At 40.0% G+C, this 27,460-nt stretch overlaps 2 protein-coding genes across 7 annotated transcripts in view; both read left to right on the top strand.

The window, feature by feature from the left end:
* The window catches only part of ALS2 (alsin Rho guanine nucleotide exchange factor ALS2), a 71,794-nt gene extending 60,828 nt beyond the window's left edge, over positions 1 to 10,966 (top strand). For all 6 annotated transcript variants that reach the window (XM_087862716.1, XM_087862713.1, XM_045806513.2 and 3 more), the window contains 9 exons: positions 1,306 to 1,423; positions 2,185 to 2,342; positions 4,424 to 4,546; positions 5,254 to 5,430; positions 6,282 to 6,327; positions 6,554 to 6,615; positions 7,176 to 7,325; positions 7,543 to 7,639; positions 9,624 to 10,966. In XM_087862716.1, coding sequence (XP_087718842.1) covers positions 1,306 to 1,423; positions 2,185 to 2,342; positions 4,424 to 4,546; positions 5,254 to 5,430; positions 6,282 to 6,327; positions 6,554 to 6,615; positions 7,176 to 7,325; positions 7,543 to 7,639; positions 9,624 to 9,662 — 970 coding nt within the window. In that variant the 3' untranslated portion in view covers positions 9,663 to 10,966. The remainder of the gene's footprint in view (positions 1 to 1,305; positions 1,424 to 2,184; positions 2,343 to 4,423; positions 4,547 to 5,253; positions 5,431 to 6,281; positions 6,328 to 6,553; positions 6,616 to 7,175; positions 7,326 to 7,542; positions 7,640 to 9,623) is intronic.
* Positions 10,967 to 17,162: 6,196 nt separating this feature from the next.
* The window catches only part of MPP4 (MAGUK p55 scaffold protein 4), a 38,382-nt gene continuing 28,084 nt past the window's right edge, over positions 17,163 to 27,460 (top strand). The window contains exons 1-8 of the mRNA XM_087856043.1: positions 17,163 to 17,234; positions 17,815 to 17,953; positions 19,013 to 19,134; positions 21,375 to 21,452; positions 23,539 to 23,619; positions 24,654 to 24,785; positions 25,711 to 25,792; positions 27,045 to 27,130. Of these exons, the coding sequence (XP_087712169.1) occupies positions 17,163 to 17,234; positions 17,815 to 17,953; positions 19,013 to 19,134; positions 21,375 to 21,452; positions 23,539 to 23,619; positions 24,654 to 24,785; positions 25,711 to 25,792; positions 27,045 to 27,130 (792 nt within the window). The remainder of the gene's footprint in view (positions 17,235 to 17,814; positions 17,954 to 19,012; positions 19,135 to 21,374; positions 21,453 to 23,538; positions 23,620 to 24,653; positions 24,786 to 25,710; positions 25,793 to 27,044; positions 27,131 to 27,460) is intronic.

Below are 27,460 nucleotides of genomic sequence, written 5' to 3'. Positions count from 1 at the left end.
AGCTGAGCAAACTGCATCCTGAAAAAACAGTATCTGAACAGACACCTCATAATCCAATTGAAAGACAAAGTCGGGAAAGCAGCTGGAGAAAAAGGAGGCATTACCCAGAGGGACACTGCCAGTTAAGTCCTTGCATATGTGTCATCAGCACCCTCTGGAGACTGAAAGCAAGTGGCACCACAGTTTTGAAGTACTGAAAGAAAAATTACAGATGTACCGCTTCATTTTTTTTTCTTTTCCTTATTTTCTCCCTTGTCCTCCTTTTCTCCTGCCTTTTTTTTTTTTTTTCCCCTCTGTCTCCTTTTCTGCATATTTCCTTATTCTTTAACTTGGCCAGTAACTCCCAGAAGCATTGCTTGGCATTTGGACCCAAAGAACTTGATAATCCCTGCTGTATAGAAAGAAGTTTGGGTTCCCCCCCATATTTGGGATAAACAGGAACGGATTACAGTGTTTCATTCAGAGAGTTCATGATTTTTACCTTAAATTCTTTCTATTAGAAGAAGTGGGAACTCCTAGGATTGATGAAAGCTATGGACTTTCTCTTGTGTGTGATGCAGATGGTCAGCCTTCACTGTTAGAGCCTGTTAGTCTAAACATTGAGACTTTGGTCCTCTAGTTGACCTTGGTTAGCTGTTGTTGGGTGTTTCCAAAGAATGAGAGTGAATGAACTTTTATATAATAAAACATGTTGCAACCGCAGAGGTCTTGTTTATCTAAAATAGTGTGATAATGATTGTGTACTATTTCTAATTGGTTGTAATTTAGTAATAGAATGCCATTACAAAAAATGTCTGTTGATTACTAAGTATGTATTTTATCATGGCCTCTTCATCCAGAGCTTCCCTTTACCCATTATGTACTTATCTCACCACCAGTTGTAGCATCCTCATTATCTCCTTACTTGAGCTCATTTCCCTTCTTCCTCTGCCCTTTCATGTGTTTCCATTTTTCCTCACTGCTTCCACTCTCTTTTATTCCATTTGTCTCTCATCACTGACAAGTCTGTCACCAGTTTTCTCTTCAGTCTAACATTATAGTATCTCCTAACACCATGGTTGATATTGAAGCAAAATCTTCATTAATTAATTGTAGTTGATATGAAGTAACATTAAATGACATTGGAATGACTGTTAGAAAAATCTAATAGCAGGTCAGTTACCAATTATGAGCTCATTTGGGCCAAACACTGTGCTGGGTACTCCATTTCATCCTTACTTGGTGGCAGTGTTTCATGTGCACATTGCAGTTACCTTGCTTTCTTGATATGAAATATACAGTGGGCTTTCTTTTGTCTTTTTACAGTCCGGAGACATTAAGTCGTTCACATACTCAGACACTAGAGAGTTTGGAATTCATTCCTCAGCATGTTGGTGCCTTCTCTGTGGAGAAATATGATGATATCAAGAAATATTTAATAAAGGTAGATCAAAATTACAGTGGTCTTGTGAACTAATGATGCAACTACTACAGTGTATCATTCAAATCTGCTCACAGCTTATTGGTACCCTAATCCTATCTTTGCTTTCCAGGTATTTCTTTTGTTAATTCTCTGACTACTAAAAGCGTATTTCCACGGGAATATTGCCCTATCATGATGGTAGAACTTAAATTTTAAGTTTTGTAAAGTGCTCAAGGAAGTTCTTGAGAACAAGGGTAAAAGTTTAAAATGGCTTTTTGTTAGCAACAATAGCAGACTAGAGATTGTATAAATCATGCTGCCCTCACCCCATGATGATGCTCTTTGCTTCCTTCTCAAACCCTGTAAGATTAGCTACAATTTAAAGTATGATGTACATTGATATGGGGTTGCAGGAAGCAGTATTAAGAGAAATCAAGGGAACTGAAGAGTGACTGTATTAGAGCATAATCAACTCATTATTTAGTTTGCTCAAAGGTAACCTCTCCTATTTATAGCTTAATTATATTTATCAGTATATCCAAAGCTGTTTTCCCAAGATGCTAAAAGGATTCTTTGAGTAAGATTAGGAACTCCTACTCCATATAATTTGGGTAGACTCAACACTTTCAGAGAAGTTTAAGTATTTGAATTTTCATGATCTAAAAGTTTACTCCTGCCGGTTTGAAAATTATTTATCATATATGAAATTGTTTTATTTTTTATTTGTTGATTGTTTCTGCTGTTAGTCAGTGACTGGCTTCAATGATCCTCTTCTTGTTCAGGCCTGTGACACTCCTCTGCACCCCCTGGGCAGGCTTGTGGAGACACTGGTTGCAGTTTATAGAATGACATACGTGGGTGTGGGAGCCAATCGCCGGTTATTGCAGGAGGCTGTGAAGGAGATTAAGTCTTACCTTAAGCGAATTTTCCAGCTGGTGAGGTAAGAGATCTTTCTCATTGAAGTCTGCAAGCTGTGGAATATTGCTTTATACTAATGCTTGGGTGTCTTCATCCTTAGTCTAGAGATTACAACTTTGTGAAGAATCATTAAGGTTCCTCTTCCTTGATGAAATTATTCATCAAGAAGATGATTTTTGTGCCACAGATTCTTAAATAGATTAAATAACAAAAAACATATTTTTACTTTATGCATAATAAACACAGCAAAGGAAACCATCAGCAAAACAAAAAGGCAACCTATTGAGTGGGAGAAGGTATTGGCAATTGATATATCTGATAGTGATTTGGTTAGTAATCCAAAATATATAAAGAACTTACATAGTCAACACACAAAAACCCACTAATAATCTGATTTAAAATAGACGGAGGACCAGAATAGACAGTTTCCCCAAGAAGAGATACAGACGACTGTTAGGTACCTGAAAGAATGCTTAACATCAGTAATCATCAGGAAGTGTGTGTATTCTCATAGGCTTCCATTCTAGCGGCACAGACTAAATAAAATACATAGTGTGTCAGGTGATGGTAAATGTGACAAAGAATGGGGCTGGAGGTAAGAGGCTGCTATTTTAAACAGAAGGTCCAAAAGGCCTGACTAATAAGGTAATATCTGAGCAGAGACTTTGAAAGAGATGAGAAAGCAAGCAAGTGGAACATCTTTGGAAAGAGTTTTAGGTAGGAAATTTGAAACTTGAGAAATTCAAGATCTTTTACTAGGGTTAAGCCAACAAGTAAATACTATAATGAGGTCATTATACAAAATTTTATGAATTTGTCCCGGAAAACTTCCTTATATTATTAGCTTCAAAATAGATGCGTTTGGAAATGTCTTCCGTTTCAAAGGGGCAGTGTGACCCACTAAAGACCACTGACTGGGAGTGTTTTCAGCTCTGACATTAGTTAGATGAGCATAATAAAGATAAATTTTCTGACCTTTTTTAGTTTTCCCAACTATAAAATTAGGGGCAGAGGCAGGGGCAAGGTATAAGTCTACAAAAATACAGAAGATTGCAAACTCCCTTTAAAGAGTCAAGATTTGGGGCGCCTGGGTGATTCAGTTGGTTAAGCGACTGCCTTCGGCTCAGGTCATGATCCCGGGATCCTGGGATTGGGTCCCACATCGGGCTCCCCCTGCTCTACAGGGAGCCTGCTTCTCCCTCTCCCTCTGCCTGCCATTCCAACCCTGCTTTTGCTCTCTCTCTGTCAAATAAATAAAAATCTTAAAAAAAAAAAAATAGAGAGTTAAGGTTTATGTATAAAAGAGGACCATGAATTTGTGTACAGTAGAGCCTACCATTTGAATATAAGAGGTCAGAGATAAAATCTAGGGCAAATTCAAAACCTAGGGGAAAAAATCCTCAGTAACTTAGCAGCTTAATCATTTGGAAAAAGTTTTTAGCAACTTGAATTTTTGTTTTAAAGATTTTATTTGAGAGAGAGCGGGAGCGGGGAGAGTGGCGGGGCGGGGGGAGAGGGACAAGCAGACTCCATACTCAGACCGGAGCCCGAGATGGGGCTCCATCTCATGACCCTGAGATCATGACTGGAGTCTAAACCAAGAGTCAGCCATTTAACCAACTGAGCTACCCAGGTATCCCAGCAACTTGAATTAAAAAAAAAAATTAAAAATTTTACATTAATTAGATTTTCATTTTTTCTTAATGTTGAATATTTAAGTAGTTTCCAACTAATATTTGTTTATGCTGTGAGAATAATGATCTCTGCTTGAAGAGTCAATACAAATTGACCTCAGATGAGATTGGTCAGTAAGAAAAATGTTTTATATAGATAAGAATTTCTCACTCTTTAATAGCCAGACTGAAAAAAAAAAAAAAAGCATATGAAGATTTTTTTAGTGGTATTATTCATTAGCTCCACTTTTAAGTTATCCTGTAATTACAAAGCATCAGTTAAGAATCTTAGGGAACTAAAATATTTAGTTGATAAAAGTTTGATTTCATAGGGCCTTAAATAGATGAAATAATAGAAATGCATTTTACTCTTTTTAACCGTTCTAGAGGTATGAAAAATTGTGTAATTGTATTTTCTCTTATTCCTTAGATTTTTATTTCCTGAGCTTCCTGAAGAGGGCAGCACAATTCCTCTCTCTGCTCCTCTGCCAACGGAAAGGAAATCCTTTTGCACTGGGAAGTCAGATTCCAGATCGGAATCTCCAGAGCCAGGGTAAATGGAGTTGGGTAGAGATAGTGAAGAAAGAGGTGGGTGGTCCTATCCAAAGAATCCCAAGGAAAAGTTTTCTCTAGATCTCAGTTTCCTTATTTTTAAGATAAAGTGTTTGGTGTGGTGATCTGAGGTCCCTTCTAGGTTGTATTAAGTTGCATTAGCCAAACCCCATGGAAGTGCAGTCACCAATGACGGGGTGCAAAGGCTGCTGAGCAAAGTAACATCATGCTGATCTAGAATAACCACAGAGAATCATTTTCAATAATGGAAACCAACTAGGTTTTCAGTTAGATTTTGAGTTAATGAAAAGTATTCACAGTCCAAGGTAAAACTCTGGGGCCATAGGTAAGTTTCTCATGTTAGCTCCAAATATAAAAGTAGAATAATGCTATAACTGTTTCTTTTCTTTTTCTTTCTCTTTTTTTTTCTAAGAGAGAGAAAGAGTGTGGGGGGGTAGGGGGAGAGAGAGAATCTTAAGCTGACTCCCTGCTGAGCACAGAGCCTGACTCGGGGCTGAATTTCACCACCCTAAAATCTTGACCTGAGCTGAAATCAAGTCGGACCCTTAACCGACTGAGTCACCCAGGCGCCCCTGTTATAACTGTTTCTTCACTCAGAATGTCCCATCTTTACTTTCAGCTCTAGAAACTGAAGCTCTTTAATTCTGTATTCAATTTTAATATGAATGCTTCTCCAATATTTTGTAGTTATGTGGTAACAAGTTCTGGATTACTGCTTCCTGTACTACTACCTCGGCTCTACCCACCACTGTTCATGCTCTATGCCCTGGATAATGATCGTGAGGAAGACATTTACTGGGAATGTGTTCTACGACTAAATAAGCAGGCAGATATTGCTCTTTTGGGCTTCCTTGGGGTACAGAGGTAAGTACAGTAATGAGTAGAATAAAATGGTTTTAATTTAAAATGCAAACAGTATTATCAAGGATTTGGTACTTCAGTATCTAATGGAATATATGTTTTGCAGTTTATTCACTTATTTATATATCTGTTATTTCGCAAAATAGTGATATTTAATCTTTATTTTTGAGAATTTTTGGAGTGGAGTGTAAAACTTGGTTATTCTTCTGAAGGTGTGTTTTATTTTTGTGTGTGTATATAAAAGTCTGTGTGTGTGTATAAATTTTAGCTATCCTATACTATTTTGCAGTTCCTTAAAATACATACATTTACAGTTTCAGAAAAAATTATATTTAGTCTTTGACATTCTTCCTTTTCTTCTTCTCTTTCTTTCCTCCCCATCCCCAATTTCTAATTTAAAAGTTTTAGAATTGCTCTTTGTTGTAGAGCATTGTTTCTCGTTATTCCAACAGAACACATAATGCTTTCTTCTGGTGCTGTGATAAAGCTGATCACCCTATCACCCAGTAATTATGTATGTGCGATCAAAAATGACCAAGCCTTAATCAGAAAGTAAATTTTTTCAGTAGGATAATTTGACAGTAAAAATACAATAAAACCGAGTGAAGGAAGGATTTTGGCTAATACTTGGTAATATCTGTAATGTATGGGGCAATTGTAGTATACATTGACAAATCCCTTAAGAGCATGATAGAAACTCTTAAATTACATCTGGAATGTTTACTGAAACTTTATCTGTGGAACAGTTATTTTAAATGGGGACAGGGAAGGCAATATAGCCATCAACTGTTTGTATGGGGATTAATCTATCATAAGTAACAACATATATTAACAGTGTGTGGATTCCATTGTAGGAAATTTTGGCCAGCGACCTTGTCAATCCTTGGAGAGAGTAAAAAGGTATAGTAAATTATAGTAAATTTTAGTTTTCTCAGTAAATATGCTTTTCTTTGATGTGGGGTATTAGAAATAGCAAAAAAAATTTCCATTTTACTTTGATAGAATAGTAGCCAAGCATGAGTTATTCACTGAAGAACCACACTCTGCCCATCAGTATCATTTATTTTTTACTGTTACTGCAGAAGACAGCTTTCCTCTTGGACCTTCATAAATTCTCTTTTTGCAGGTTTTGCCAACTACAAAAGATGCTTGTTTTGCCTCAGCCGTAGAATGTCTACAGCAGATCAGGTAATTGCTGATTTGTTGAAAAATCACATAAATCAAAGTAATAGTCTATTAAGATATTAATGAGATCTTATCTTTACCTAAGCTCTGAGTGCTCCCTTCACTCCTAGAAGGTGTCACACTCAGCTTGGAGATCAGAAAAGGCTCTTTTGAGACATTTGGCTTACCTTTTACTCTACAAGGCCGTTGTATTTTCAGAAGAGGTGGAGAGCCTACCCAGAAATGTGTCTACATAATCACATCTTTGCCAAATGGAAATTAACCAAACTTGATTACTCCAGAGAAGAGCATATATAATCAGGGAATAAGGTCCTACATGGTTAAAAGGGGTAATCTTATGATGTAGTGAATTCTTCCATGTGAACCATAGATAGTTGGAGGCATCTTTTCTCAAAGAAACAAGGGATTACTGTGGTCATCCCTTCCAGCAACTCATTATGCTTGTCCAGTTTAAGACACATAAGCCTCAGGAGGGTATGCTATCAAACAATTAATATTTAATATCAAACAGTTCTATTAAGAATAATTATAGGACTTTCTTTTTTTTTTTTTTTTAACAACAGCACAACATTTACCCCGTCAGACAAACTTAAGGTCATCCAGCAGACTTTTGAAGAGATCTCTCAGAGTGTCCTGGCATCACTTCAGGAAGACTTTTTGTGGTCCATGGATGACTTGTTTCCTGTTTTCTTATATGTGGTGCTACGGGCCAGGTGATCAACCTTTTCTGAATTGATTATTAGGGACTCATTGTATTAATAAGTGCTTTTTCTGAATTGATGACAGTAAAATGCTCCCCCACTAGAAAAAAAGCCATTTCTCTTTACCCATTCCACTATGGTGAGCTGTTCTTTATCTTCCTTTACATAGTTTTGGAAGGAGGATGTACATATAAACAAATAATTCCATATCTTTTTCTCATTGGGGCAGGATTAGGAATTTAGGCTCTGAGGTACACCTCATTGAGGATCTAATGGACCCATATCTTCAGCATGGGGAACAGGGTATAATGTTCACCACCTTGAAGGTAAGTATAGGTAGTATTTAATTTTTTAAATCTTAAAATCTGTCCTTAATTTACCATATTATAAATCTGTGATTAACCACTGTCATCTTTATACAGAGGTTTAATGCAAACATTAAATGCCTTTAGAGCACATCAATTGTTAATATTTTAAAATATATATTAAAGAAAAGTAGAATTGGTTATTCAAAATACTAAAGCAAATTACCCAATCTTCCCTATAAATTGATCATTCATATCATTAGAAATGCTTATAAAGGTAGACCATCTATATAAAATATACCTCTAGAAAAGAAACAGAAAGGATCTGTAGTGTCCAAAAAAGTACCCATCACTGGAGCTATTTAATGGAAATGAGGTAAAACAGAGAAGGCAGTATGTATATAATGAATACAAATTGCATCTTCTTTTTTCCCACATGAATTTACTATAACCAGTATGTTACAAATGAGGTTCTGTAATCTGAGTACTCTCTAGGGATTGTTGCAAGTCATTTTAGTTCCCCACCCTGATTTTTCTTAGAATTTTAGAATAATTCTGAAGTATATTGGAGGAGCAACAAATAGAAAATGGCATAAACACTTCTGAAAAAAAGGGAGAATAGACCCACTCTGCCAGTTACTAAAATATTATAGAATTAAAATAATTAAGATAGTATGTTACTGTCACAAGAATGGACATTACCCCTAACAGAAGGGATAGCCCTCATAAAGGCAGTGTTATAAAAAAAATTTCACATGTGCAAATGGAAACATCAAACACAAAAATGGAAGAGAGAGGATTTAATAATTTAACAAATGTTAATAGAAATTTAATAAATGTTAACCATTGGGATAGCTTTTTAGCTGTTTTGGAGGGAGGGTGGAATCAAGGTAAAATCACCCACATTGCAAATTACAGATGCTTTGGGATTTTTATGTGTAGAGAAAAGAAGAGAAAGGAGAGACAGGCAAATTAAAATGAGAAAAAACCTAGAATTTAATGTCAGGTTTAGGGCTTAGGTTGGTTGTTTGAACTTTTCAACTGAAATACCATTAACATTTTCTATTAAATAGACTGCAAAGGGTGGAGAAACTGGGGAAAATATTGGCCACCTATGACTTACTCTTCATATAACATAAATACTAAAAAATGTATCTCAACATAGCAGCAAGGGAGAAACAACTGATACATTTATATGTAGGAAAATGCTCGACCTCACTGAAAATTACAGTACTGCAGATTTAAGCAAGATGCCATTTTGTGCCTACTAAATTTGCAAGGATCTTTTAAAATTATAGCCAGTGCTGATGGGGGTATAGTGAAATCAGAATTATGTCCACATTGCCGATAATGGATTAAACAGCAGTCAGCCTTTTAGAAAACTGTTGTTGTTAACATCAATATCAACAGCATCAAAAATGTTCTTGGTGTTTGAGTAATCCTACTCCTGGATATTTATCCTGAGGAGTTGAAGAATGGAAAACATATATGGTTTGGCTGAGGTGTTCTTTGTAGTGTGAGTAACTTCCAAACCTGGATACTTCCAGAATCACCTGGGTATGCTTCTTAAAAATTCATTCCTGGAAATTCTGACTCGTTGAGTCTGGAATGATGCTTACTCTTAATTTATAGTTTCTTAAACATACTAGATTGTTCCAATTACAGTTGTTTGTATACCTTATAATGCTCAGCATATTCTAAATGTCCACAGAGTAGTGGCTTAGCCAATTAAGGTATTTCTGCTTGGTGAAGAATATTAAACAGCTTCTAAAAAATTTATTTTAGAATTAGAAGAAAGTGTGCAAAATTTTCTCTCTACTAATTTACAAGTAGGCAAAATAGACATTGGATGGGGGACTGGAAGTAAACAGGGATAAATAAAGCAACTAACTGATTTTGTTGGAGCTATTAGTATTAATCAGACATTTCCTTTCTTTAGTCTCCTGTCCATTGCTATGTTGTTTCTTTACAAGTACATTTTAAATTGTCTTGAACTTTTTTTCAGGCATGTTACTACCAGATCCAGCGTGAGAAGCTTAACTAGGATGCACAACAGCTTGACAACTGGATTATCTGTAGGATATTTTAGCACCATCTGGTGTCTTCCTATAGTGGCAAAAAAGAATGGTGTTGAAATTAGGACGTTGTGTTATTTTGGTGGTTTTTTTCTGAGCCTTACTAATGATGATAGCCCTGAGCCCAGAAAAAAAAGACTATGATTTAAAGGGAGGGTTGAAAAGGAGATCGAATTCAATTAAACCAGGCCCTTTCCTATGTTAAGTCCCCCAAATATCACACATTTACTGTTTGGAAAAAGAGGACATCCCTTCCTACAGTAAAGAGTATGCCAGCTACATGAAGTTGTAAGAAGAATTCTCAGTATAGCTTCTTAAAGAAGTTAAAAAAATTTTTTTGAGTTTCGGGTTTGCCTGCAGTTACCCCAGACCCCTTTGCAAGGAGCAGATTGTACTTGAAACTATAGTAGCTACACTATGCCTTCCTGAATTCCTTGTAGTCACGTGTGCGTCATGCTTCTTTGTGGAGGGAGGGGAAAGAGGACCTTCTAAAACTGCAGTTTTAACTTTTTCTAAGCTTTTCCACCAGGGTATTCATGATGGGAGAGGTTCTATGCAGGGACTACCATACCCTGACCCCAAACATGAAACACATCTAAATAGGAGTCTTCTGCCTCCTGACTAGAAAGAACATAGGAGTTTTGTTCTTGGATTCCTTTCAGTGCTACAGAGTGAATACACTGGAATTCAAACACTGACTCTGAGCTGCTATGGAACCTCACTCGTCCGTGTGCAAATGCTGTATTGCTAGGCCTGTGAATGAGAGCCTGAAGAGCTTTTGCATGTGGGCTGTGTTTTGGAGCAGGACTAAATTCTGGGAAATATGGAAGCAAGGAACTGCATCTATCCTTGATCTAGTGTTTTGGTTCTTCCCTGTACCTCGCACTGAACTCACCGAGGGGAAGAAAAAGGAAACAAGTTTGGCTTTTCCCATCTCAAATGTATTATAACACCTCAACATTTTAGTGTTTTGCCTTTCACCTTTTTTTTTTTTAATGTCCTATTGTAAATGGTTGGTTTACACTGTACAAGTAACACTAGTAGCTGTTTTGAATAACATAGGTGCTCTTCCTCATCTCATCTCCCACACACCATGGTGAACATATGGAGTATCCTCCAGATTTGTGTTAACATCAGCAGGTGTTAATCAATTTTAAAAAAGGATCATGGTTTCTGCTCTACTTTATAATCAAGACATGTTTATTAAAATACTGTTTCGGAATGTTGGCTGTAATGTAGCAGCAATTTTCATAATAAAAGACATTCATCTCTATGAGGTTGTTTTATGATTGCAAAAGAAATGACTCAGGGGCAGCTTAAAAATTTAAAAGAAACCCAGGCTTAGTGTTTTGTTTATGTATTTAATTTATTTTTTGCCCAAATTGTAATCCATGCCTCTTTGTATTGGCCTCCGGTGTCCCTCTGGGGTTTTAGAGATCTCTGTCCTTAAAATAAACATAAATTCATAATTCTAGCACCTTTGCTGACAAATTGACTTTCTCATCCTAATACCCCAAGGACAGGGGTCTTAAATCTATTATTTATTTGAGTAAAAGGCATATTTTGATAGTCACTGTTTTTTTTCCCCCCCCTACTGAACAGATCCAGGGAAGGGAAGAGAGAGGATTTAAAATTCTCATTGGAACTACTACGCATTAGTTAGCTACTTCCCAGTTGTAATGTCTTTTCAAGATGCTTTTCCATGTCACCATTACTCTCTACCAGAAGGTGGCCGCCCATTATTGGAAAGGAACCAACACTTGATTGGTTTATGTTAAACACCTTGCATTTCCATTAGAGATTGTTTTGATTTTAGAATAATCAGATTCTGCATTTGGCTTTTAAAAATTTACCCAATGTCTTTGACCCCTTAAGAGAGAGAGAGACGGGTAGTTCTGGACATAAAAAGACTTGAGACCCACTGAGAAATTCTCAAATGATGGTAGACTGTCTCAGTTCTAAGAAAAACATGTTTTAACTCATCCTTTTATTGGAGTTTTGAATGGAACTTTGCAGTTACTTTAGGCTCATGATACTGTATTTATACCTTTCAGATAGCATAGTAAAGCCATACATTTTCAAATTCTAAATCTAAATCTCCAGGCCACTGTCTGTAAATAGAAATACCTAGCACTCATGCAACAGGTTACAGATCTTTCACATGTATGGTGAATGCTCATAGAGCTCTGAGGCAGGTCTTAGCCCCACTGATTGTATAGACAAGGAGTGGCTGGGATTTGCTCACTGTTAGAGCTGGGACTCTAACCTAGAACTTCCCTAACTCTAATCCCAGGGCTCTTTCCTACTACTGCTTCCAGAGATGGTGCTTCACAGCTGGGTTATGCATTAAAAGATCATAAGGTAGGGCCACTTGGGTGGCTCAGTTCGTTGGGCATCTGACTCTGGATTTCTGCTCAGGTCATGATCTCAGGGTTGTGAGATCCAGCCCTGCATCTCAGCAGGGAGTCTTTTGAGACTCCCTGTCCGTCTCCCTCTGCTCCTTCCCCTGCTCACATGCGCTAACGCGTGCACGCTCGCTCAAATTTTTTTTAAAAAAAAGATCATAAGGTAAGAAATGAGTTGAAAATGAAAACTCTTAGTAACATTAGTTGTCTATGGTAAAATATGGTGTGCTCAAAACAGTCACAGATGTGTCCCATTCCCAGCTTGCATTTTCATCCGCAGTGGAAACAAAAGGAAAGCCATCTGTTTAATTTCGAGTAAAGGGACTGATAAACCTCTAAGAATGGCCATTTGGTCTTTATTCTGCTTTGCCCTGCTGTGAGCAGAACCCTTCAGTTTTATTCTGGGTTATCTACTTCCCGGTGCACTTCCCACCCACCCTCTGCTGCAGTATAAAATTTTCTTTCTTTCTTTCTTTCTTTCTTTCTTTCTTTCTTTCTTTCTTTCTTTCTTTCTTTCTTTCTTTCTTTCCTTTCTTTCTTTCCTTTCTTTCTTTCTTTCTTTCCTTTCTTTCTTTTCTTTCTTTCTTTCTTTCTTTCTTTCTTTCTTTCTTTCTTTCTTTCTTTTTTAAAGATTTTGTTTATTAGAGAGAGAGAGAGAGACAGCCAGCGAGAGCGGGAACACAGCAGGGGAAATGGGAGAGGAAGAAGCAGGCTCCCAGCGAAGGAGCTCGACATGGGGCTCTATCCCAGGACCCTGGGATCAGGCCCTGAGCCGAAGGCAGATGCTTAACGACTGAGCCACCCAGGTGCCCCTGCAGTATAAACTTTTCAAATAAAGAAGTAACTCCGATCTGAGAGAATGGGTAACTATTAGGTTGAGGACAGTACTTGGTAGGGGACCTTCAAGAAGGAACTGTTTTTTACAGACCTCATTATTACTGGCTGAAGGGTCTTCCTATTCTCCTCATAATGTGAGACAATAAGGTTAAAAGGTCAGTTTACTCTCTGGATTTCCACAGTTGTTCCTTTCATTAAAAATGCTATTGTCTGTTGTGGGTGTTTGTTTATCATGGAATGGTCAACAAAAATACATTTTTTGGTGTTAACTATGTGGTGGCATTTTGAGAGAAAATGCCACAGCGAAGATTGAAAATGATATAAATTAGACTTCTCAGTGTGAGGAATACCTAAGATTTGTGACACAGAAAGCTTATGAGTAACTTAGTGGTTAGGCTGGGTTAGGCTTCTGTGGATTAAATCAAAGAGGATGTGCAGAGATTTTATCTAGAACAGTGAGGTGACTTTGGCAGCTAATAGCCCACTAGTATTTTCTACTGAAGCTTTTCTCTGGATAGGAGCAACATTGCATGTTTGCAGCCTTGCAGGTAAGAGACTCTGCCAAATGATCCTCAGTTACCAGAAGAGATCTATAAATGTCCGTGCTTCTGTCAATTTTTAATAGCTACAAACAAAATTTTGGGTAATTTAATTCGAATGGTTTAGTTTCATTTTAACCCAAATCATATGGAGAATTCTGTGATTTTGAAAGAGCAGGTTTTGCTTTGGGAAACCGTTTAAGTATGGAATAACGAATTGTCATGCAGACTGAGTAAAACTGAGCATTTGTTCTGGTCCTAGTCAACAGCATTTTGACCCAGAGAAAGCTGGGCCATTTTCATACTTAGCAAGTTTTCAAGTGCTTTTTCAGGCTTTGTCTAGTAGGAAGCATTGTTCTGAAAAATGAGTTTAATACGGGTAGGGTGAATGGCATTTAATAGTAATCACTAGATTTTAAGAAGTTCATGGAAATACTGATTTTTAACGTAATATTTAGGACAAATTCCTTATGAGTCCATAGCACTAATGCAGCTTCTCAGTTAATAAGAACCGGTGATCCTTCCTCTGTTACATAATTAGTCCAGAACCGCATATAGGTGGGTTTCTACTTTTTTGCAGCCTCCATCACGAATTCTCATTCTCATGACAGCAAAAATAGATAAGTTCTGACAAACTTGGTCCAGAAGTCACGAAAAGGCAAGGAAGAGGCATTATAGTCCTTTACCAGGCACTAGCATTTTTCAGGGCTTTTGATTTTACTACTTGTTAACTCTACCAAATACCCCTTTGTATGTCCAATTCCACATCTGAGAAATGGAAGGTTTTCAAAGTTTGATAGGGAAGGAGGTTGAAGTCCGTATAACCAGGCTGAGGAAGGGAAGAATGGCACAGGGCTCTGGAGTCAGTGGCTCCCACCTCAGGATTGACATCCCAGCTCCTCTTGAACTCCCAGGGGAAGTATCAGCCTTTTCCTTCCGTATTTTGGCCTCGCCTTTTTCCACCCCTTCTCAACAACTGGAAATACAGCCCAGACCCTGCTACAGGTGCTGAGACTTCACGGTGAATGAAAGCAGGAGGTCCACTTTCCAGGTGGACACTGGACACTGAACAGGTGAATGCGTAAGGGAATTGTGAAGCGGATTGTGAACTGAAGCATCGCAAGAGTTTTGATAGCCATCTGGAGAGAGGGAAAACCATTTTCTGAGTTTCTTTCTATGACTTTGTCTTACCTTGGGCTAATCCCAGGGACTCGAGTGGTGGCTTAAACAACAGAGATTTTTTTTTCTCGCAGTTCTGGAGGCTGGAAGCCTGAGATTGGGGTACGAGCATGGGTGGGTTCTGGTATGGTCCTTCTTCCTAGCTTGATGAGAGCCGCCGCTTCGCCGTGTCCTTACCTGGCAGAGAGACAGAGAGAGCAAGCTCTCCAGTGTCTCTTCTTACAAGGGCATTAATGCCATCATGGGGGCTGACCCCCATGGCCTCATCTCAGCCTAATATCTCCCAAGGGTCCCTTCTCCAAATACTGTCAAAGTGGGGTTAGGGCTCCAACATCCGGATTTGGGGGAACACAGTTCAGTCTACAGCAAATTTGTCACAGGAACCTGACAGTGACCACTGTGTTTAGAATTCACCTAAGCTGTGGAGGTGAAAATTTCTGTTTATGCCTCCATGGGTGAGGAGCTTTTAGTCAACATGAGCTTTTTAGAATATATGAATTCGTTATCTGCAACCCTGGAGTCAGCAGTCGATTTGCTGGAGGCTATGTTAATAATTAAAACTCACTATGGAAATCACAGTCTATCTGTAAATCTCCCTCACAAATCAGGTCGTCGCAGGAATGCACAGTCTGGCGCTCCCAGCTGCTGCGTGGATAGGCCTAGTTCGGCACACTGGCATTTGGGCATTAATACGGAAGAAATGTGGTCCACCTGACTTACAATGCACAGATGGCGGTTGGCTTGTTTAATCTGTGCTTCCTCTCCAAGGATGTAACTTGTGAACCGCGCTTTGGGTAGCGTTTCCAGCAGCTGCCTAGATGTGATGGTTTGGTGTCAGACCCATCTGTTTGCTCTGACTTTTGTCTGGCAGACACTCCACCTCCCTTTTCAATTCCCTACCCTCCACACTCCCCTCTTGGGAAGAAGGTGAATCATACATGCAAATGTTGTGCTAAATGATTCAACAGAGGCTCAAAACCTGGAACACAGGAAAGTGGCAGGGTTTAACCTCACTCAGTTGGGGCTGGGCAGGCAGGCAGTGGTGGGCATGGCAAAAGCCTGTGATGTCAGGTTTTGGTAGAATCTAGCAAACTAGAATACTTCAGTGTGACTGGGAAAGAATGTGTATGGGAGACTGTTTAAAATTCCGTAACAGCTTTCCTTCTCACTGCCTGGGAATTTAAAGACAACATAATAATGATTTGTCTTTTACTGGATAGCCTCCCTGGTTCAACTCCACGATCTGTCTAAATTCTGGACAGTGGTTCTCAACCATATCAGATACAATATACCAGTCTCTAACAATTAGTTTACAGTACTCCTTTAAAAAAAAAAATCCTGATTTATCCTTTGTTATCCTACTTGGATAACAAATGCTGTTGGTGCCCTACCCATATACCCTTGGTCCTTACAATTTGGGTGCACTCCAGGCCAATGAACTGCCAGGGCATGCACGCACTGAGCGTATGCATGTAGGAGGCTGGAAGGACTAGAAGTAATGTTCTCTGGCAAAAGCCCTCACCCAATGACTGGCAGCATTGGTGTATAAATACCCCACTTGTCCCTTCTTCCCCCAAGGGACTAAGCTCCATAGAGCCCAGAGTGGTTACTTGCTTGATATACTTTCACTGGCTTTTTCCTCTGGCCTTGTCTTAGTATCCCACTGTGCTACTGGTGTTTCTTGGGATCACTTTCCAAACAAATCATCCCACTAGAATCCTTGATCTGTGTCTGATTCTGGGGAAACCCAGAATAAGACACTTATACACAACTTCAAAAAAAGAAAATCCATCTGTATCGTGCCTTAGTAATAATAAAAAGACGTTAAATAAATGTCAATAAGGCATTGTATATTTCAACATGTAAATATGAAATACCACTACAGCAAAAGATATAATGAAACACGTCTGCACCTGTAAAAAAGTCCACCAGGGATGCAGCAGCAGCCTTGAATGCAGACACACATACAGCCTGATAGTGGTGTGTTATAGTGATGTCCTAAATGCTATGTTTTTAGGATTCTAATGGGATGATTTTTTCAGAAAGTGATCCCAGGAAACACCAGTAGCAGAGTGGGATATTAAGACAAGGCAAGGGGGAAAAGCAACTGAAAGGTGTATCAAGCAAAACAGCCTTACCTTTATTGACAGGATTTTCTGAAATGGTGAACAATTGATAAAGTCCAAACAAAACAAAGTAAATTCATCTCTTAGTTACGGTAGTAGCATTTCAGAAAACTCAATGTATGTGAAAACTATGCAAAAATACTTTGTGTTTTTTGGTAAAGAAAATTTGGGTTCTAGGCTCTGATAATTATAAGGGTGTTTGGGGGATTTTTTTTTTTTAGCAACATAAAAATCCAGTGAGGTGTTTTAAAGTTATGCCAGGGCATAAGGTGATTTTTCATTATATAGGGCAACTTCTGTGAAACCGCCACAAAGAGCAGTGAGCATATTCCCTTTGCCCTCATTTTCTAAATTCTCACTTTGCTGGCTGAAAAGTAGAAGTGATGGCTGGAGCTGCAGCCACTATTTTGGAACAGGAAGATGGGAACCACACCACAGCCCAGGGAGGCAGAACAGTGAGCTGGAAGGAGCCCATTTTCTGAGCACTTCATGGAGCAAGGCCGCCCTACCTGCCCTGAACTGTCTCTGCCTCTACACTTTCACACAAGCAAGATACAAACTTCCACCCTGTTTAGCCACTATTATTTTGGGTTTCTGTTTCTTGAAACTAATCCTTCCTAAAGCCACATAGAAAATAACCTCTAAGAGTATGCTTCAGACGTAACCATGCCTCTTGCCATTGTGATTGGTGCCACGAAGAACTTGTAGGTACAGTGAGAGGGACCAGGGCACCTGTGTGGAGTCAGGCCAGGGAAAGCTCTTCTGAGCTCTGAAGAATGGTAAAATTATCTAGGTGAGAAATAAACAAATATTTGTTTGTCACTTGTTAAAAAAAAAGAGAGAGAGTGGGAGGAGTGTTCCACGAAACAGTAATGCTCTCTCGTAGGGCTGGTTAATTTAGAGAGCGAGCTCTACAGGGCAAGTGTTTTGTTTGATATGGGTCCCTGGGTCTAGCACAGTGCTTGTCTTGCTCAAGAAATGCTATTGAAAACCTATTCCAGTGTGAGAGCTGCAGGGCCAGCGTGACTGAGTGAGTTATGTGCTGTTTACAGGTCTGCTCCCAGGGCTGAAGTCCGTCCGAAAGCTTGGGCAGGAAGGATACAGTCAGACAAAGGAGCAGATCCACTGGACAAGAAGAACATGAAACCCTCTACAGCAACCAATCCGGAGAACGGTATGTGGTGCCCGGAATCCTTTCTAGACCAGAAAGGCCTTATAACATCACTCTAGACATGAGATGAAATTTAGGGGCAGGGATTCTGATAAATGTATTGTGATTCTTATAAGGAACTTGTTGGACACTTTGGAATATCCTACTACCTCTATTGGTGATGAGTCTAAGCAATTTTCAGGCAGGAAGGAAAGAAATCAGCACAGTGGATTCAGAACCTCCTTTTTTTCTCTTTTCCCACCATGTTTTATTTAAACTTAGAACTTCACAACTTGTTAACATTCAAAATATCACTGCAACAAGTAGAATGTCTATGAAAACATGTAAAAAATCCAACATTCACTAAAATCTCTTCAGTTTCTTTAAACATCTCTTGGCAGTTTGATTTGTTTTCTTTTTCTTTCTTTTTTTTTTTTTAAGATTTAGTATTTATTTGAAAAAGGGGGCACAAGCAGGGGGAGGGGCAGAGGAAGAGGGAGAAAGCATCTCAAGCAGACATCCTGCTGAGGGTAGAGCCTGACTTGAGGCTCAAATCCATGACCCTGAGATCATGACCTGAGCCAAAACCAAGAGTCCAACACTTAACCCACTGAGCCACCCAGGCGCCCTGGCCATCAGAGTTTTTCAATAACACTTTCAATAAGAACTTTCAGAAAAGGTGAATACAAATGACTATGTTTGAATTAGAAAAGGAGAATCCAGAGGACAACTAAGTAATTTTGGAATAAACCAAAGGCTGATAAGGTGGGGGAAGGGAAAGAATATTGCTCTCATAAAATCTTACATCTGTACGTGATCTATTATTTCATCTAATGTTAGCAACAACCGTATGGGAAAGCTAGCTTATTATTTTGCCACAAGGAAACTGGGTTTCAGATAGTTGGATGACTTTCTGATGTTCGCACAGTGATAGAACCAGAGATTTTGGCCTTAAACCCAGCATCATCTCACTCCTCGGGAGCCCCTGTGGCACGTCCCAGCTGTCAGAGTTATCTTTCACACTTACACCTGCCTTTCTTCACCTCCACCGGCCACCCCACCTCTGCCCTCTCCCTTTTCCAGGTCTCTCCCAGATCCTGAGGCTTGTGCTGCGAGAGCTGAATCTGTTCTATAGCCGAGACGTGAATGGAGTGTGTCTCCTCTACGATCTTCTCCATTCCCCATGGCTGCGGGCTCTGCTGAAGGTGAGCACCCGTTACCTGGAGGTCTTCGCTTACTGTGGGAGCTGAAAACTGCTCACCCAACTGTGCCGCTGGCCAGGTGGCAGGAAATTTCAACTTGGTAAAAGTTCTTAGAAGGCAATTCTTTTCTGTGTTCTGAGAATTTCCAACATGGGTGTAGGGGTCCCCACACCAACAACAATTGTCAGGATACTAGCGGATGTCTGTAATTCGTCTCAATTCTGACACTATCTATCCGCAGAGAGCATCAGATCCCATAGGGTAAGGGTTGGGTCTCATGGGACTGTCGTCCCCTCCCCCATGTCCCACGCCAGTCACAAGCTCAGGCTGTTACCTGTGCTTCTGTCCAACTGTCTACAAATCAGAGGTTCCCATGACCTCTTCCTTGGGTGTGACTAATTTGCTACAGCCTACAGAACTCAGAGAAACATTTTACTTGCTACATTACCAGTTTATAAAGGATAGAACTCAGGGACAGCCAGATGGAAGAAATAAATAGGGCAAGGCCTGTGGGAAGGGGTACAGAGCTTCCATACCCCCTCACGCTCCCCTAGATCTCCACAAGGTCACCAAACCAGAAGTTCTAACAAACCCAGTCCTTTGGGGCTTTTCCGGAGGCTTCATTACATAGGCACAGTTGATTAAATCATTAGTCATTGGGGATTGAGTCAATCTTCAGCCCCTCCACTCCCCAGAGGTGGAGGTGGGGCTGGGGGTGGGGGTGGGACTGAAAATTCCAACAGTCTAATTACATGGTTGGTTCTCCTGGCAACCTGCCCTTAACATTAGGTACATTCCAGAAGTCACCTCATTAACATAAAAAAAGGTATCTTTGTCACTTTCTTCACTTAGGAAATTCCAAGGGTTTTAAGAGCTCTGAGCCAGAATCAGGACCAAATGTATAATTCTTATTATAAATCACAATGTCACAGCAATCCTCAGAGAAGAGCCACACAAATCTCTTAGATTACGAAGGATAAATTTTGGTGGGAGAGTATATAGCAGTCCCTCTTTTCTCCCCCAGTTCCTTTTCTTCCAGAGGACCCTGGAATCACAAAGTGGCCACCACAAACGGCCATTGACAGCACCCTTAGCATCTGTCTACAACTCTTTGTCCTTGAGGCTAAAACTCAGGACAAATAAAAATGCTTTTAAAAAATTGTTCCTCTTTGGGGTGCCTGGGTGGCTCAGTCAGTTAAGCATCTGACCCTAGGTTTCAGCTCAGGTTGTGATCTCATGGGTTGTGGGATCGAGCCCCACCCTGGGCTCCCTGCTCAGCAGGGAGTCTGCTTAGAGATTCTCACCCTCTGCCCCTCCCTCCCACTTTCTCTCTCTCCCTCTCTCAAATAAATAAATAAATCTTTAAAAAACTATATTCTTCTTTGTTTCTTAAAATCAGGAAATAAGATATTTACAATTCTGTTTGGGTATCTTACATTTTTCTTATCCTGAAAATTTCTTTTTTAAAAATTTGGCTAAAATTTCACACACTGTACAATAGCATCTACTATCTGATTATAATTTTGTTCAAATGCTATTTTTTTATTTTAATGTTTTTTTATTATGTTAGTCACCATACAGTACAACCCTGGTTTCTGATGTAAAGTTCGATGATTCATTAGTTGTGTGCACCATGCAATACGTGCCCTCCTTACTACCCATCACCAGTCTATCCCATTCCCCCACCCCCCTCCCCTCTGAGGCCCTCAGTTTGTTTCTCATAGTCCATAGTCTCTCGTGTTTCATTCCCCCTTCTGATTACCCCCCCTTTCTTTATCCCTTTCTTCCCCTACTGATCTTCCTAGTTCTTATGTTCCATAGATGAGAGAAATCATATGATAATTGTCTTTCTCTGCTTGACTTATTTCACTTAGCATTATCTCCTCCAGTGCCTTCCATGTTGCAGCAAATGTTATCAGAAAGAACGAGTTCTCAAATGCTATTTTTAAGAATGATTCTTTTAAAGTTATTTTTGGGGATGTGGGTGTTTCCTTCAGCTAAGTGTGCAATGTGGTTAATCTTTTAATGCATGTTAATATATTCTTCAAAATAAGAGAAAGCGGCAACATCTTTAATATGAACAAAGAGGTACTCTCACAGCACTTGTTTTAAGACTCTTGATTTCATCTACTCGTCGACTCCTGGCCACTTAGGTTGTTTCCATGTCATGACTACTGTGAATAGTGCAGAGACATCAATAGTCATGTTATCAATATGTCATTCTCCTTGTTGCCCCTCTGCAGGTTTATGATTGCCTCCAGGAATTTAAAGAAAAGAAACTCGTTCCTGCCACAACTCATGCACAGACATTATCCTGTGAGGTAAAGTGGTTTTTTAATCCACAGAATAGTGGGGCTTTAATGAATTAAAGGATCTGACAGCAAAATTGGATTGATGATTACACATCTTGTAAGTGTTTCTAATTGAGCTTTAATAGAAGGAAGAAAATTGGTCAGCACTTCAAATTTAAACAACAACAAAACACTTTCAGCATGTGTCAATTTCTCTCTTTTTTTCTCTAAACCTTACACTCCATTTATCCTAAGTAATCTGAGCATAAATATTGTTATAGTAATGTTTCCCAAATATATATCTCTAGCTGGGATCTTTGCCTGAACTCTAGACTCTCACATCCAACTGCCTCCTCTTCCTCATACTTAGTTGTATGCTTACTGGACCCCTTAAACTTGGCATGTCCCGCGAGCTCCTGATCTTCCCCACACCCAAAGCCACCCCCCTCCCAGCCTTTTCCATCTCAGTAATGACATATTTGTTCTTGCAGCACTCAGACCAAAGTCTTTGGGGTTATCTGTGACTTTCTCCTTCTCTCATACCTTACACCCAATCTGACAACAGATCCTGTCAGCTCCCATCTCAAAATATATCCAGAATCTTATCACTTCCACTCTGCCATCTAATAGAAACCATTGTCATCTCGTATACAGATATTTGCAATATGGCCTCCTACCTGGTCTCCTGCTTCCACCCTTCAGCCGCTATAATATGTTTCAGCATAGCAACTGAAGAGATCTTCTTGAAGGGTGTATCAAATCATGTCACTTCTCTGCTCAAACCCTTCCAATGACTTCCCATTTCAGGGTACACATCATAGTGTGTAGCCAAACATAATGTAATTCCCATTCCCTCTTTGACTTAACACTCACCCTCTAGCTCTTGTTCACTCTGCTTCAGTCAGATTAACCCCTTATGATTGTGTGAACCAGACATGCTCCTGCCACAGGCCCTTTGCACTTGCTATTCCATATGTCAGTAATGCTCTTGCCCATATAGCTACATGATTTGCTTCCTCATCTCCTGGTCTCCTCCCAAATGTCACCTTCTCACTAAGGCCTTCTCTGGTCACCAATCTAAAATTGCAGCCCCTCAGAGCACTCCTTGTCCACTTTCCTGTTTTATTTATCTCCTTAATTCTCCTCATCAAGTAAAAATGGGGATATTTGTTTTTGAGAATGGGGATTTTTGTCTGCCACAGTATTTGTATCACTGAAAGCAGTGCGTAGCACTTAGATGCTCAATAGATATTTGTTGGGTGGATGAATAAGTATAATCCATTTTATTATTATTTATTGTCCAAACCATATTAAAAGAAATAGGGAAAAAAGAAGAAAAAACTGTACCTTCAGTTCCAGTAATCAATAATTCAAATTGTTCTCATTTGTCCCCAGGAAAATACATATTTTATTCAGTTGTAAGCCTAGGGAATGGGGTAAAGCTTAGTAAACTACTTGTTTTCATTTAACTGTATGTAATGAGGCTCAACTGCTGAGGTTTCATGGGGCTCAGTAAACTCTTGAAAGGTCTATGTCCTCTCAGAAAGCAGGTCTACACCCAAACAGAAAAGAGATCAGAATAGAATGTTTAACACTTTTTTATTGCAACAAATATTAAAACTGGTAATCAAATAATAAGTCCTAAAATACAAATTACTATTCCCATTTTCCATATGATGAATGGAGCATCCCATGGAATTAAGCTACTTGAGTTCTCCAGGCATTTGAGCCTGTACCTGGAGAACTCAGACACCTTGGCCTGCCCATAAAGATTCACATTAACAAACAGTTGTTTTAGCACCACTAGAGGGAAATTGCCTTGGTACATATATTACGAAATTATGTTAGTTCCTCCTCCAAGCCTGTGGTATGCCAGGATGGAGGCACTGGGATTTAGACCTACCCCGAATCTTGGATTCTACCTGCTATAGTAAAGTTGAATGGATAAGGAAAGATCCTAGGCCCTGACTTTAAAGATAAAAAAGAAGGTTTCAGTGACAGTTCTTCTTAGGTCAGTATCACCCAAGTTAGTGTATCTGTTATCCAGCCTGGATGATGTTAACTAGGTGATGAAGATTTTTAAAAATTTTACAATGTATGCTTTTTCACCAACCAGGTAGTGGGGATATTACGTGAAACTCCTAAATCCCCTGAGATCCAAGAGCTGAAACAAATCCTCCAGGATCCACACTTTAAGGCAAGTGCTTTCTAAAATAGACAAGATATGCCCATCTGGCACGTGGGCAAAGTTGGGAAGAAGAAGTAAGTGTGACAGGAAGTGTCCTTTCTAAATAGACATTCTATTACTGTACATGGGCGACCAACAGATTGTTTTTAAAGATGTGAGCCTGAGATGCGACTGGCTCTGTGTTGGTAGCTGTAGAGCCAAGCCTGCCATGTTTATGAGGAGACATCCAGAACTTTCCATGATGTCTTGTTTCCACCCTGAAAAGCCATTGTCCCTCTAAAATTCTGGGGGACAGTCAGGGTAGTATACTTCCTTTCCAACTTGGAAATATTTTAAGTTTTGGATGAGGTGTGTGAAGAGGTTCTGAAAATATGGTATAAGGATGATTAATTCAATGAGGAAGTATATGAAGGACATCTGGTTGAAGAACATTTGATTGCAGAACAGAAGCCTCTCTCATAGTACTTATAGAGTTCGAGTTCAGTTTATCAACAAATGAGAACCTTACGAGAATATCTGCCTTGGAGCGATGGAATTTAGGAGTCAAATTTTCAGTTCACAACATAACCCTAGAGAATTTTCTCTGAGTTCCAGAGAAGTTCTGTCCACCAATCTCAGGTTGGGCTATGGAATGACTACTTCCCCACCTGATGATGTTTTGATTACAGTCTCCTATTCTGCCTTAATCAGGGAAAACATTACAAAAGTTATTCTGTAGTTCAAGCTTATGGGAGCATCGTGGATTACATGTGTTTGCAGGAAATGAGAAAGTGACAGAATACATTTTAGCAGAAATGCAGGAATATGTTATGTATCACTTAACTTCCCTGTGCCTCATTTCTTTATGAAACGGGGACAATACGTATACCTGCTCATGGAGGTATCATGAAGAATGAGTTAATCCACATAAAATGCCATGCCCGGCATGTGTGTGTTGGTTGTGGTGATGGTCGTGGGGTGTCTTACAGAGTGTTGGCTCACCCTCTTCTAGATGTGTGTGTCCTGTGTGTGACCTTTGTTCACCTTGCCTTCTCTGTTCCTAGGCCTTGCTTAGTGCCCATGACACTGTGGCTCAGAAAGATTTTGAACCCCTTCTCCCCCCACTGCCAGACAATATCCCTGAGAGTGAGGAAGCAATGCGGATTGTTTGTTTGGTGAAAAACCAACAGCCCCTGGTAAGGAAATCACTTTATCTTCTCAGTTAAAATGATATCAGGGCTAATTGTGAACCAAGAGTTAATTATGAACTAAGGGTTAGTTGTGAACTACATTATCTCCAGTAGTTATTTAATATAATGTTAAATATTCTTGTCTGTAGTCACAGGTATAGTTTGAAGCATTCAGATGATGTGAGGGTATCCATGATAATGGCTAGAGCACGACATTCTAACGATTTTTGCCCGTGGTTTCACATTATATGTTATAATGTCTTCACGAGGAAAGACTTCTGCTTTGTGTTTTCCTTTGTTGAAAAATCTGTGAAAAATAAGACATTTATTTTATTTTATTTTATTTATTTTATTTTATTTTTTGAGAGAGAAAGAGAGAGAGAGAAAGAGTTTGAGCATGAGCTGGGGGAGGGACGGTGGGAGAGGGAGAGAGAATCCCAAGCAGGCTCTATGCTCAGTGGTGGAGCCCCATGCAGAGCCCAATATGGGGCTCGATCTCGTGACCATGAGATCATGACCTGAGCTGAAATCCAGAGTTGGACGCTTAACTGACTGAGCCACTCAGGTGCCGCATATTTTATTTTATTATTTGACTCTCTGATGTACATAAATTTCCCTAAACTCCAATGTATTTATCTAAGTTTTTTCCTCTTTATTAATTGGAAGCTAAGTGAGGCATTAATTTGATTTTCTAAGAATAGTCTCTTTGATTAGGTTGTAATGGTGAGAGCTTTCTTTATCTTTGGAAGGATCTAAGTATTTTTTTTGTATCTATGTGGTTGGATAGAGGCTTTGGTAGGCCAAGTTTGAATGAATGGCCCTGGCTGGTATAAAGACCCTCTTCTGACCAGACCAGAGCTATTTTGAGGGAAGCCACCAGAAAAATGATTATGTTAGGTAAAAGAGGGATTCCATTGCACTCTATCCCCAGGGAGCTACCATCAAGCGCCACGAGATGACAGGGGACATCCTGGTGGCCAGAGTCATCCACGGAGGGCTGGCTGAGAGGAGTGGTAAGCTGGAGCAGCAGGGTACACGCATGACCAGAGAAATAGGAAACCTTAGATGTTTAGTCTTTCCAGGGAGACCCCTCTTTCCTAACCACAGTCGGGCTTCAATGCATGGCATTGCTTGATTACTAAGAAGGAGGAAATAAATATTCCGGAAAATCCTCTTTCCCTCCTTCACTGAGGCCCCATATTAATGTCCACTCAGTTTACATTCTCGTGGTAACCTAACAAATATGCCATTCTGTAGAAAAGGAAACTGAGGCTCGAAGAGATTAAGTAACTAACATGCTCGAGGTTGCACAATTCGAGTCAGCATGCAAGTCCAGGTTTACCTGCCCTATATTCCCAACTCCCACTCTTCCCCTGGTCCTTCTGCTTTCAACAGGCATAGCTCTGCCCCACCTTGAAATGCCCGTTGCTTGTGCTTTCTATCAGCCAACTGAATTTCCTTCCTTTCACTGTGCCTGCTGTCCTGCTTCCTCACTGCCCACGGTCCTGCAGACCTGGCACAGTCTTCATACCCCAACATTTGAAAAGCAGTGACCCCAAGGATTTCCTAGTTACTAAGTCCTTCAGCCCTTCCCTGCTGTCCTGCTTCCTCACTGCCCACGGTCCTGCAGACCTGGCACAGTCTTCATACCCCAACATTTGAAAAGCAGTGACCCCAAGGATTTCCTAGTTACTAAGTCCTTCAGCCCTTCCTTTGGCCTCAGTTTTTGCTTCTCTAGCACATCTGACGTCGACCATAACTGTCTTGAGGTTTTCATCGCCCTTGGTTTCTGTTCCAAGACGTCATCCTGCTTCTCACCTCCTCCCTCTGATAACTGTCCTGCTTACTTCCTGTTTCTGAAGGCTTGATTGTAACTCCCACGTTCCTCCAGGTTTCCTCTTGGAAGAGTGCCCCACACCCTTTCCTTGTCATTGATCGTTTACTCATGATGCCATCTTTACTTTTGGTGCTATCTTTTTTTTGCAACATCAGATTAGCAAAAATAAAAATATCACCATCACTCGACACTCAATGAAGAGGTATAAAAACGCAGTTCTCTGTGCTTTGGTGGAGGTAGGCACTAGAATAACCAGTCTATATGATTAAGATTATGATAATTTCAGAGTAAATTTTTAAATGTCAGCGCATGCTTGGATTAGTGAGTTTGCTAAAAATCTTTGGTGTAGCTACCTCTATTTTTTTTTTTTTTTTTTTTTTTGCCAATTTCCTTGTCTCCTTCTTTGTTTTGTGTTCCCGCTTGCCTAGGGTTGTTATATGCTGGAGACAAACTGGTGGAAGTGAATGGAGTTTCAGTTGAGGGACTGGACCCTGAACAAGTGATCCATATTCTGGTAACAGTCTTCTGTTTGCCTTCTCGACGACCCAGTGCGATGCCGCGGCTGCCCTGAGCCTGTCTGGCCCGTGGTGTGGGCACTGTAACGTGAGGGGGATTTGGTCCCTCGTGGCAGCTTCCTTTCTCCAGACCCCCAGAGCTTTTCTGCTTCTGTGCAGCTCAACCCCCAACCTTCCACCCTAATCTGGTTTCTGCTGGAGACTTCTCTTGCCAACCTGCTCTTTCGGCCTCAGGAAGGCTGCCAGTTTCCCCAGCCCAGGTCCCTTGTTGTCTGGGTTGTTCCTTTGGAAACTGAGCCTGAGTGGGCAGAGTGAGACTTCGGAGGGGA

This window comes from Ursus americanus, chromosome 1, assembly GCF_024610735.1.
Source record: "Ursus americanus isolate L20-20 chromosome 1, mUrsAme1.1.p, whole genome shotgun sequence".
In the NCBI taxonomy this organism is placed as follows: domain Eukaryota; kingdom Metazoa; phylum Chordata; class Mammalia; order Carnivora; family Ursidae; genus Ursus; species Ursus americanus.
Note: the sequence above shows the minus strand (reverse complement) of the source record. Positions and strands in the feature narration are given on the sequence as shown.